Source organism: Labrus bergylta, chromosome 17 (genome assembly GCF_963930695.1).
Source record: "Labrus bergylta chromosome 17, fLabBer1.1, whole genome shotgun sequence".
Lineage (NCBI taxonomy): Eukaryota > Metazoa > Chordata > Actinopteri > Labriformes > Labridae > Labrus > Labrus bergylta.
The window spans coordinates 19730342-19743885 of record NC_089211.1 but is presented as its reverse complement, the minus strand read 5'-3'; the positions used below and the strand labels follow the sequence as shown (position 1 = coordinate 19743885).

At 39.9% G+C, this 13544-nt stretch overlaps 1 protein-coding gene across 6 annotated transcripts in view; it reads left to right on the top strand.

The window, feature by feature from the left end:
- The window catches only part of mapk10 (mitogen-activated protein kinase 10), a 41826-nt gene continuing 28282 nt past the window's right edge, over positions 1-13544 (top strand). For 5 of the 6 annotated variants that reach the window (XM_020642992.3, XM_020642998.3, XM_020642996.3 and 2 more), the window contains exon 1: positions 2-320. In XM_020642992.3, coding sequence (XP_020498648.1) covers positions 318-320 — 3 coding nt within the window. In that variant the 5' untranslated portion in view covers positions 2-317. Of the gene's footprint in view, positions 321-13544 lie in introns of all 6 variants that reach the window. The other variant, XM_020642999.3, reaches the window with a different exon arrangement.

Here is a 13544-nt window from a genome sequence, read left to right as displayed (position 1 = left end):
CTCTCTCTCTCTCTGCTCTGGTAGGTCCACAATGGTACAGCCAGCATCTTGCAGCACAATGGTCGTAAGGTGGTGTTGAGTTGGAGGAAGAGTGATTCAGCATCAGCAGACCTCGTCTACGTCCATCTCTGCTTCTTTTTTCCTTTCCTCATCGCCGTTTTTTGCCTCGTCTTGTCCCCTTTTTGCTCATTCGCCATCTTTGTCTTTCACGTCTAAATGAAGCTTTCGGCTCCGCTCAGCGCAATGTTTGGCGTCGGGATGTTTTGAAAAAAAAAAAGGACTGTCACCGGACTGGGATCGTCATCAGCTGGCACGGAATGGTAGGCGAAGGGCCGGGCTGGGTTTGTTTTAGATGTGGGTGCGATGGCTGCCTGGAGGGTGGAGTGATGAATATTGATTGGAAGCGAAGGTTAATGAAGTCCACTGGCGATGCCTTGGTGGGAAAAGGACAGCGACTTAAAAAAAAAATAAAAAAAATAAAAAAAATAACCAACCCCATCGTGATGCATTCACGGCCGCGGATGTTGTTGTTACAACAACTGGCATCTTTGTGCGGGGATTTCATTATGGCGTTAATCTTGACCTGACTCAATGTGCATCTCCATCCATACACACATCCTGCTTCAATATCACATCTTAATTATTGACAATAAAACCACAGCAAAAACGGGCTACAATCCAGTCTTGTTAATCAATATTTAGACTTTAAAAAAAAAAAACATTTTATCATGCAATTACTTCTGTGAAACACAGAATTCTAGCTACTTTAAGAGGGGATAAACACTTCACTGTTGTATAGCGCGCAATGCATTTTTGATTAGAGGTGCCACAGTGCTGCAAATGGATGATGCTCCTCTGAACACAAGCCTTGCACGGGGCCACACAGCTACTGTAGGCCTGCATGCAGAGTTTGTCCATCCTCCCCCTCAGAAGTAAGCTGCGCACCTTGTGCATTATGCAGGCCATCACTACTTCACTGAGGGGATGGGACCACCCTCAGATCCATCCCAAGTGCTTTGGAAAGCAAGAAATTGTGAGACGAACAGGCTGAAGCACTGCTATTCTCTGTAGATTCATTTGGGAATTTTTCTATATGGGGAGGTTTTGTGTGTGTTTGTGCTGTATATTGATGTTCCTGGAGGGACTCTGAAGCTGTAATGCAGAGGGGGGACGGGATGTTATTCACCTTAGGCTTCACTCTGTGCAGGACATATGGGGTTTAAAGGAAATCAAGCTACATAGGAGGGTCATTTATCTAAATCTGCTTTGTTTATGGGAATCTTCTGCACTTGAATTATTGGCAAATTAAGAGGACAGAGATGATGGAACAGCACCAATTATACTCTCAGATTTCACATTCTTCCACCTAGCCTTTTCAGCGCACTGCATGCCCACAGTCCTGGACTAATTACTGGTGTGCAGTGCCGTGGAGTGAGTGAAGGTTTAAAGGTGTCACAACAAACTCCCCATGTTCAGGAGAAAAGAGAGAGAGAGAGGTTTTAGCGCTGTGACCTTGGCTGCTGAATAATTCAGGAGCAGGCTTCCATGCCTGTGAAAGTGCTGCAGGGAGCACGCTTAACAATTAAACAAAGCTTTTTATGGTGATTCTGCAGCGGCTGGAGAGACTGACATCTCTCTTCTAAGAGTGACATGGGTTAATCTCACGTCTCATTATCATCTTCACTTTGTGGAAAAGGATATGTCTTGAACAATTCCTTAAGAATTCTGTTAAATTTCTAACATAGCTTCAGTTTATAACCCCATCTGTTTTATTTGAGGTAGTGGACACTGCAGGATACTCACTGATATTGATTTTGAGGTAGACTGCTTGTTTGTCCGGTGGAAAATCATCAATGGAAACAGCCGACAGCAGACAAATGTTATCTTGCTATAGATGATGCTCGCATTTTAATTCCATTTTGTTTTCAGACTTTGCAGCATCAGTGTACTAATCCTTTGTTATGCAACAAACTAAGGCAGTGTAGATGAGATCATGATGGGATTGCAGGCTAAATTAATCAACTAAGTAATGACATGTATTTAAATGTATGATCATTTTTATTATCTGCTGATCTTTTATTTGGTCTGAAAGGTGTCACAAATAAGGTTCATTCAAATTTGACAGTTTCCAACAGTGCATGTTAAAATGTATTGTTTTGTCCAACCAACAGTAGAAAGGCAAATATATTTATTTCTAGAAAATGTCAGGCACTCTTTCTCTGAAATCTTCCTGACTTTCTTGTTCTCACAGGTAACTCACAGCAAGAGACTGATCCCTATCTGAAAAAAAGGTGGGGGGAGGGGGGGTCTCTGCAGGTAGTACATGATGTGGTGGGCGAAGCGACAGACTTCAACACTATTATGACAATATTTGTCTTTATATCCAAGTATTTCATGTAGCTCGACATATATGTGGCATCAACAAAATAGTGGAGAAGAACATTCTCGCAAGCACATATTGAGGCAGTTTCATTACCAGCACGGCGATCGCACCTGATGCACGCTCTCAGTCTGGTCGTGGGATAAACATAGGATATAAATCATCTGCCCCTCCCACTGGCTCATGGTCAATTTTCCTCAATATTTTCCACTTTGTTTTCACATCAGCTGCTCACGCCAAGTCCACAATTCCAGGTGAGGGCGGAATCAAAATTCAGCTGTTTGTGTTCAGACTCACAGCTTTTCAGCAGTTGTGTGCACGTGTGAAAGTGTCCTAAGAGAAAAGCAGCAAACTTAGCTGCTGACATTATTGGGAATGTTGTACATATTACTCTTTCAATTGGATATCAATTGAAATGGAAGATATTAAATGTAAATTAAATAAGAAAATGACTGGAAAGACATAATGGAATTAATTAAAGGTAAATGGTTTACTGGAGAGTAGATAAACATAAAAGCCAGGAAGGGTCTTTAATGTACAGTGTGGTTCTGCTTAGAAGGCCAGCATCTCTTTAAACCTTATCTTAAATGATCTTAATGAATTATTGAGTCATAAACAATAATTATAGCCTACTACAAACTATCCTGGAAATATAAACCCACCAGAGTAAAGGAGCAAACCAAACACCATCCAGGTTCACAGTATTGCTCAGCTTGCATGCAGGTTGATAGAGGCTTAATGTGAACATTTCAGGACTTTTTCCATCCCAATTCTCGCTGACCATCAATTACTTAAATGTCCCCATCAGTCTTTTGGTGTCCATTGTGCCAAAGTTCCTATTATGATTGTGTGGAAGGTCAAAGTTGTCATTAGAAGTGGATGGATGAGGAACACTGGCATAGTCTATCATCACCAAACGACCCTGTCTGGCTCTTTTTACTTGCTGTGTAATACCAAGGACTTAATTCTCCATGCAGTTATCGGCTCAAATATTAAGAGGCAGAGTCAATAAATTCAGTTTTGTCAAGTTATGTAATTAAGCAAAGATCTAAAAAAACAAGAAGTATAAATAATTTGAGAAAATAAATGTTTAACAAGATAAGTAGGTCACCATGTGAAGGTTTACTTGTTTGTGTGTAGAATAATTAAGCCTGGACAAGTAACTGAAGGAAGGACTAAAAACTTACAAAGCATGATTGGCTCATATGTTTGCATGAGCAGGCGTCGATTTCTCATATCAGTTATATAGTATTTGGCTTTTATGAGTACGCCTTAAGCAGTGACTTACGGTGTTGAAGCAAATGCAGAAGTGCAAACACATGCAGTTCCTTGAGTGTCCACTTGAGGCTGTCTCCTAAAGCCAAGTATAAAAAATGGCACATTTAAAGTAGAAGTAAATATGTTTACATTACTGTGCTTAGCCTGAAGTAGCCTGAAGTGCACCTCCTCAAGAATATACCGATGCTTTGAAACAACGCAGACTGCAAGCCCTGTGATTGGTCTACATTTTCCTCTCCAGGATTGCACTGCAAAACATCGGGATACAGAGTGTAATTATGACACGAAGATAAATATATGTTCTTAGTTTCAAGAACCTCTGTGGGTTATATTAACAAAGGCTAACAATTAGCCTGAGCTAACAATGTTATCAAAAATGTAAATCCTGTCCATTCTATTCCAATGCGGTACATTTCATCTCCTCCAGTGTCTCCTCTCTTTTCTTATTTGTAATAATTGCAGTACAATGAACTGTTGCTCAGTATTTCTCAGTTCCTACTCCAACATAATACATTCGGTTTAAGTCGCTATGGTTTCCTGTACACAACAAATACAGAATGTGGCAGAACATGAAGCTATCGATATAACTTGAATAGAAATCACATTGCCAACTAGCGTTTGTAGGTGAAGTAATGCAGAGCTACGCAGACACCAACACACAAGTATGTAGTGTTCATGGCGGTGTATGCCACTACGACGTAGCAACTGCAAGGATTCGATGCCGAAATATTAACTTAAGATGTATGCATACATTTGCATAAATTTGGCCGTGGTTGTGTTGACTGACAGGTGTAGATGTTTGCCAAGAGGCTTAAGGCCGTCTCACCTCTGACTCTTTGTCTGTTTCTCAACTGATCTAAAGTAAGGTTGAGATAGCATTTTCAAAATGGCAACCCCCTTTGTGGCTTCAAAATGCCGCTTAAAAAAACAATTGCCGATGTCACTGAGACTACGTCCATGTGTTACACAGTCTACAGTACGTCCACATTAATATGTTTACCAGAAGAAAAAAGTGATTATATGTTTTCATTAAGCTTTATTTTTCCTAAACAGTTATAGCTGGTTGGATTAAATTACACATCATTATTATTGCTGTGAAGGACAATCACTTTTATATATATATATATATATATATGTATTGTACTGTATATAAATATTCAGATCTAAACTTAAAGTTTCTGTTGAAACTTAATAATACATTTTTCAGTAATAAAACAATATTTTTCTGTGAGGGGTTGTCCCCACATACTTATAAGTAAAATAAAATTCTTGCTGTACAAAAGTCGTTTCCCCCTGGCTGCAGTAAAAAGAAATGCCCCTGCAGACTCAGATGCAGTTACATAATTAGATTTGATCAGACAAATATGCCGCTTTTATTTGCTTTCTGCAGATAGCTGAGTGCAAGACTTTAACCTGTGTTAGACTCGTTCCCAATCTTCTAGCAATGGCAGCAATTCTGTGAAGATAATTGCAAACCAGTATGGGTCAGGCATTGAAGGAACTCGACCATCAAAAGATATTAAATTCAGATTTAGTACAATTATGGAAACCTGCATTTGATGACAATTTTTGTATGACATTGTACCTTCATCAAAGATTGATGCTAAAGTGTTGTTGCTCATACATCAGATAACAGGTGTGGTGAAATCCATTGAGAGAATAGGTATACTTTTGCAGCAGTGGTCTATTTTGGAAAGCATAATCTACTGTAACCATGGCATCAGAATAGCTCTGTGGTCATGTGAAATAAAATATATTCATCTTATTATGTTTTACAGGTGACTATTCAGGAGGTTGTTGTACTGCAGGCAAAGTGATTTTAAAAGCATGCTCCACCTCTACCGAGTGTGTTTCTGGTTCTGGAAGAAAAGCTGTAAATTACATGATGGTGCTCATGCACCTGCTCATCTGTACATGTTGCTACCATACGGCTGATCAGAAAACTGCAGCGTAATCAGATTTTCAGCAAACATGTCTGTTGTTTACTTCAAGAAAATTGAGGGATGTGAGGATGACAACAGGGAAGAACCAGCAGATAAGTGTATTTTTCAGCTCTAAAAAAACAAATCAATAGATGTCAGCGAACATTTGGATTCTCAAAGCCTGCAGATGAGCTCAGGAGTCCGCGCTGACTTGTTTTCCTGGCTGGGTCCGCAGTTTGAAGTGCTTCCCTTCCCCTCCCCTGAGTCCGTATGGGAGGCTGTGCTGCGTTTGGCTCAGGAAAGGCAAAGCAAGGCAGCGTACTGCAGGAGAGGCTAGGGCTGCTGAACCAAGCAGCACTCACAATGGAGCTCAGAGGGAGGGGGAGGGGAGAGACGGTTGCAGGGAGGCTTGGAGCCTGGGAATGGTAGGAGCGAGGGAGGGACAAAAGAGACAGAGAGAGGCAGGAAGGGGAGAGCACAGGCTCTCAGCAGTGTTGATGATGGAGGGGAGAATGAAGAATTATAGATGATGCTGTGGCGTGCATTATTTGACATTTACCAAATGTGTGTAAGCCTGAAAGCATGACAAAGGGAAGACGAATGGTGGGAGGAGAGGAAGCATAGATGGATACGACAGGACACAATAACACTGGTGTGTAGTGGGTATTTACACTGGCACTACTGTGTTTTATAAGAAGCCTAGCAGTCAATCAACCTCTTAAATGCAGACATAAAATCTTGTTTATAACTGAACTCAAACCCTGTGTGGCTTTAGGTGTACAATGCAGTGACTGAATGAAACACATAGTGCTGGCATGTCTCCTAGAGTTGTTCTGAGACAGAAACCAGTATGAGAAATGCTTAATGCCTAAAAAGCTGCATCGCATAGGCCTATGGTCCGTCTAATCCACCTTCCTGAAACTACATTTGATTAACCCCACAAAAAAAGATACATTTCTTAGTCTTGAAACAGTAGCTTACACAGCAATATTATTTCTGATCCTCCAGCAACTACTGTTTAGGATCGGCAAAGAAGAACTATGCGCTGCTAGCAAAGCATGGAACGTTTTTTGAAATCACTGTTTTCCCATCACACATTTTGAAGCTGTATATATTTATTTTAAATGGAAAGATAAGATCATTAAGACATGTGATAATTATTATGAAGCTGTTTCTGTAAAAAAGAGTCTTTAACATTCTTGGACACAGGATGTCGGAAGCTGCTAGCTGAGCTTCTGCCAACACTAACTTAGCTAGTCTCTACAATCTGACCTTGTTCTTTGGTTAGGGTTTCCTTAAGCCTACTTAGCCTGGCAATACAACAATGAATGCAATCAAATCATGTTCGATGAGGATTGGTCTTGGCCTGGCTGAGGTTACAGTAGTTCTTGTAGCCTAAAACATACTACATATAAAACATGTTTTCTTTGCTTGTATTGGAGGGGTACTTTGTATCGACCAATACTCAAATCTAGGAATCCATACAGGAATGAAAAGATAGTATCAGAACATCAGTATTGTCTCCCTCTGTTAACTGGACTACACTATGTCAGAAACAGTCTGTTAAATTTGTTAGCAAATTAGCTTATAATTGGACTCAAAGATGCACCTCATGATTTTATTTTTCAAAAAGCAGATGTACTTCTTACTAACAGTATTAGGCATACAATATTTCTCGGATAATTCACTACCAATGTTTCTATGAAATTCATCTCCAGTCGAATGCTTTTCGTACCAGAGACATTTCCACTAGATATTGGCATGTCATGTACCCAGCCTGCACTTCTCCAACAAGTAATGAAATGGACTCTCCAGACACATGGGAAATATTCCATACCCTGTTCTTTAAAAACAATGTATGTAATAGTATGTAAGTAAGTAAGTAAGAAAAGCTCTACAACAGATCAGCCATTACATGTCTAACACCTGCTCTCAGAAACCTTTCACTTTTTGCTGCATGAAGAAAAAGAATAATGAACCTCAGTATTACACTTTGGCACATTCCAATCATATAACATGATGTCAAAGTGTTTTTGCTTGTCATACTTACAGTACCATGACTTTGCTGGCTTGCATACATAGCATTATTTTAGAAAAGAAAATGTAATTTGTGGTTTGCATTTTATTGTGGGGTCTTTTGAGGTGGTGAATGTAACATTTGGGAGGAAATTAAGGAATATTAGTGAACTGTTCTTCCGTGCTTTTAACCAATAACCATCAGGTTGGACCTGTTTTATCACCAATGCATTGCTCTCCGTACACCTATTAATCATCACAGCGGCATTACAGGTGTAACTGCTGACTTTAATGTTAGCTTCAATCTTTTTAGGCCTTGCCAGTGAGCCAGCATGCACAGCGGAGCTTTATCACAGCACGTCCAGGAAAGCCACAGGTGGAGCAAATAACATTCCCTTGTTTTGTGCATCCTCACTCAGCGGTGTCTTACTGCATCACTTAAATTTCATAACTACACGTTTAATGTCTATCCTAAACAGAGTTACAGCAGCCCCCCTGTGTCTGACAGACCTAAACATGTGTAGCCATATAGTGAATATAACCTGTTACATCTTTGTTCTACAAAACAAAATTATGTAAGTTGTGGTCTCCCTGATTATGCTGCGTTCATGTCCGTGTTCAGCCAGTTATTAGTAGCTGATGGGTGAAACTATTTATGTCAGCCTCCTAAATGCAATTCCCACTTGGAGTACCCAACTAAACATTTTTGAAAATTAATTGGTGATGTTTAACATAAAATATACATGCTGAAAGAGTCCATCCAGCTCAAACGTTGAACCTACTATGCACAGTGTGACCACTAATTTTAGATATAATCTGGCATTGGAAAGACGCATACACTGCCAGACATTTTTTTTTTCAGACTTGTTGATAGCTGTGCACTTATTCAAGAGTAGCATCTTTCAAAGGACCAAGCCTTCGAAGCTTATGTAGACCGCTCAGGCCAAACTGAAATGAGAAAGTCTGGTCTTCAGATGATTTCCTGTTTGCTTGACCAGCTCTTTAGCCTCAATAATTTGCTACTTGGCGCCACTCCTGTTGCCTAGCAACCTTGCAAGCCAGAACTAGCTAAACCTATTATTTTAAAGGTAATTTGAAGTTTTAAGGCACCTTTTTTTACTTTAGTATATAGCTAGTTACTCAACTGAGTTGAAACTGGTAAGTTAAATTTGAAAGTGTATTTTTAGTTATCACATGTTATTATTGCGGCTTGTAAGTCTGGCATCCTGTTGGAAATGGCGCATAATGAATCTTGGGATATGTCGGGCCACAAAGGATGCATTGGATGGACCTGTGGTGTTCCAGGAAAAGAAAGATGGGTTTGTTTTGCTGCATTTGAAGGAGCCTTGAAATGGGGACAGTCGACGCACCACGGTGACACAGTTGGTCTGGAAACGCTGCTGCACCCTTCAAAGGAAGCAGCCCCTGAACCGGGACACAGATGATGTTCCTCCAGCCATCTAATCAAAGTCTGACTTGGCTGCCAGTCGTGTGCAATAAACTAAAGGGTAAAACAGAAAACCCAAAGTCACCTAAAGTAGACTGACCTGGATTAATAGCTTCCGCTGTATGACTGCACCCTCCCCTCCCAGAGTCTGCAGAGTGATCACTGGTTTGCCTGAGGCGTTGTTGTGCCCATGAGGGCGGATGTAACAGAATGCTCAGGATCCAAACACCAAGGACCAGTCACAACTGCAGAGCACACACACACACACACACACACACACTCATACATGCATACACACACACCAGCAGAGTTCAGCATCAGCAAGGCCAGCCCTGGAGATTAATGGTGTGCTGTATCAGTGAAATGCATTGGCCCATTCAGGATGATTAAAACAGCCTCTCTGTTTCGTCTTTTTTCTTTGTCTCAAGTCTTCAGTTTATTTCATTTTTCCCCTCACGACTGTCATCTCATAAGTGGAGCATCCTTTTGTAATTGTGCGGCACATCTGTTTTTCTAATGTTTCTCTTTGGGTCCAGACAAATGCTTAAATAATCAACTTAAATCAAACCAGTTTGTCAAAGCTGCTGGTCTTTCTTTTAAAATCTTCTTCCACAAGCAGTATTTGTCCTTTTAAAAACCATCAGGTACATTCTTTTTGTGTACGTTATGATTCTGTATGTTGATTACCAATCTGATGCAATGATTGGGTCACTCAGACATAGGCATACATCAATCATAATTTGCATCCAAACCCTGCACAGTAATGACATGTTGGTGCGGGCTTAATGGGAGGGTGCTCATGTGTCTCCACTGGTGTGGCGTGAAATTGCTTTGGCGCAGGCTCTGAGTTTTCTTTTAAAGGTTGAATTTGTAAGAGCACAGGCTGGCTGTTTTTCCACTTTTTTTTTTAACACTATCAGACTTTAACAGTTACTCCCGGAATTGGCAGTACAATACAATCTATACAACAAAGCGTCTAGATCTCCAGTCCGTCCTTCAGATGCTCCCTTTCTTCCTGAACTCTGATGCGACACTGAACAACTCTTTCAAAAAAGTCCCAAGAGCAACACACAGGAGGGGAACCTTTGTTAAAATTGTGATTTCTTATCCTTATATTATAGAATGGTTCTCTGATTTTCTCTTGAAGATTAATCAGCATGTCATCTTATCCATTTTAAAATGACGCTGGATAGTTAAAAAAAAGTTATTGGGGAACATAAAACTTCATTCTGTGGTTTCAATTGTTTATCATGTACAATTCAAAACATAAAAACCAAACCCTTATTTTATATGATTATGCAGAGTTCATTACAGTAAAATGTAATACATTGTCATTATTATATATTTGTGAGTGCTATGGACCTGTTTGTCTTCAATGGCTACAATTATTATCAGTCATCCTTTTCAAAAAGATTTTTTTTAATGCCTTTATTGGAGAGACAGGACGGTGGATAGTTTTGGAAATCGTGGAGAGAGAGTGGGGAAATGAAATGCAGGAAAGGAGCCATGGTTGGATTAGAAGCAGGGCCACCTGCTTTCGAGTACTTCCACCCCTGTACATGTGGGCGCCCACAACAACCACTAGGCTACTGGCGCTCCCTTAGTCATTGTGATATTATCCATACAGTATTTGATTTGTGTATTTCTATTCTGCTATTATTATTGTCGATGCAGCCATAAGTCCTTATATTCTGTTGTACTGCTGTTGCTGTGTTGGTCTGTCTCTAACCATCTCTCTCTTTCTCTATTTCACCTGATCCGCCCACACAACAGTTGCAAACAGTTTTTCACTGATTTGTTCAGTTCTGCTCTAGGTTGCTACCTGGTCAAAGGATTCTTTCTTGCCACTGTTTCAAAATGTTGCCCAGTGTTTGCTCATATAGACGGTTAATGTTGGGTCTCTCTAAATAATATTACAAAGAGAATGATCCATAACTGCTTTTATTTATTTTAATATAATATGCCTGTAACCCTCCAATCTCTTTTATTTGTATTTAGAATAAGCTGTGGTAGAAAAGGGACCTTCAAGCTGCCTATCGTTTGTTATTCCTACCTCTCAATCCCCTGACATTGGCTTAAGTACTGATGACACACATTGTAGGATGAGTGATATGGGCATTTTAAAGATGGTGCTGAGTGTAGTCTTAGCTCCAACCAACAGCATTTCAACCACAACCTCTCTCAGCACAATCTGGCCAAAAGGTTGAACAAACACAATCACATAATCTGCTTTTTCACTCGCTGTCTGCCTCACAAGGGGAATGATTGCTTGAGAGGGCTTTGATTTGTTGTTTTCATCACATTTTCATTGTTAACTGCTGTTAACTACACAAATCAATGTGTCTGCCTTTTGTCATGACAGGAATGTACTGTCTAATTCGTAATTGTTGCGACGTTTAAATTCCTGTGTATTTTTTTTTTTATGGCCTTCATTCACATAGGAGTTTGCATTCTTTATTTATCCTTAAAGCTCTACAGAGGTCTCTTATCTGAAATCATCAATCTGGGTTTCTAAGGGTTTTTAAGGTGAAGACCCAGTCCACTTAAGATGACTCATGTATGCACATCATGATTCTGTCTTTGTGTTTTTCTCTCTTTAGACTCATCATCTTTTTGAACCTGGTGTCAAATTCAATGATAATCGAAAAATTAGCATCTATTGAAACAGATTGGTTACTATTTAGCAACTCTAAGGCCTTTATATGACATATATTTTGTTATAAAAAAGTGGAGGAAAACTTAAGACCAAAAAGCATCGGCATAAATAATCCAGGTCCAGTCACGCAGGATGGTTGGAAAAATATAAAAGGCTTTTAATTCATTGGGCTGGAAACATTAAAATACACCAACGCGTATCGGCTTGTGCCTTCTTCAGGGTGCAGAGGTGCAGTATGTTGTTGCTTCTAAAGTATCATCATGCGTTTGTATTTGGAAAAACAGTGAAACAATCTAAATCTAATAAGTTATCTGGTAACATATAGATATTAGATCTGCTACAGATATTTGCACACACTGTCTAAATTCATTCAAAACAATGAGGCAGGTGTTTATTGAATGAATACAGTATACAGTATACTATACTGCTGGAAGAGTGAGAGGTTTAATATCTTATGTACACTGATGGTTAAACATAAAAGCGAACACACATATTATTAGGTAGCTGTTGGGGCTTGTTCAGTGTTGATCTGTTAGATGAATAGCAAATATTGCACTGGTTGATGCAGTGGAAGGCCTGTTAATCATGTCAAACATACAGGTGTGATGTGAAATTGCAATGGTGGCTTGAGAGATGCAACTGATGTATTGATTGTGGACAAAAGTACTTCCTCAACCTAATCCTTATGACTGTAGCCTCATGTGTGCATCATTTTTTACTCGTTTATTACATCTCCTTATCTTCCCCTCTCGTCTTTTCCATTTCGCTCAGTGTTTCAAACACAGCGACCCCAACAGAAAGGTGCAGACAGCAGGAATACCAGCCATCACTTTGTACTGTGTCACTGCATGCGTTTGAAGTAAAAGGTCGACCTAAACAGGCCAAAGCAGAAATCTCAAGCCTTTGTGTCCCGGATTTTTCTAAAGCCGCCCTGCTCTTTTTAGATTGAGCACAGACACTAAAATCTTAACTGTGACATTATTGGAGGACTCGTGGCGCTAACTGATAAATGTGTGTCCAGAAAGTCCTACATCTGCCTCCTGAGAGTGAATTGCAAAGTCTGTGATGTGCTAAACTATATTTTGTGAAGGGCAAGAAAGCATTTTGGGCGCCTGTCGTCTCATGGTCTAACCCCCACTCTTTTTTTCTATTATTTTTTATGCCAACATTAACACCACACATGAATCCATTCAGAGCACATAATCATCAGCATACTGGGGGATTCATTACCTGGAAAATCCTCAAAGCCATTAGAGTCATCGTGGATGATAGCTGCAGCCTTTCTAGCGTCTGCGTAATGTGGGAACTGCAACGGCAACTGTCCTTTATTCCTTCAGTGGAATTTTTCTGCCAAAAGAGAAACCAGACGAAAATGTGAAAATCTGCACTAAAACCAAATTGACCCATTACTTGCCCCATTGCAGTAAAAAGCCCCTCAACAGTGCCAAAATGACTACACTGGTTTTATGCAAATGCTCATGCCTGATGGTATAAGCTCTTTGAAAGTTTGCTTCATGTATGATAGCAGTATTAAGTGTTACCCTGTGAAACTTCATGTGTTATCTTATGACTCACAGCTCGGGTGAAGGTTGAAGAGGTTAATGAGTGTCAGAGTGATAAAATGTAAGCGCTAATGGCTAAGTGCATACGGTGTCACAGTATGAAAGGAAAAATGTTTCTAATGTTGATAACTGACCGTCCTGTTTTTTTCGATATGTGTTTGTGGTCCTAAGACTTATATCTCAAGTGTCATTACTTTCTATACTGAGGACTTTTCAAAGAGAAGGGAATTAAAAAAATTATTAACCTAGACATTTTTGGCAAGAAGATTATTTACTTTTATGC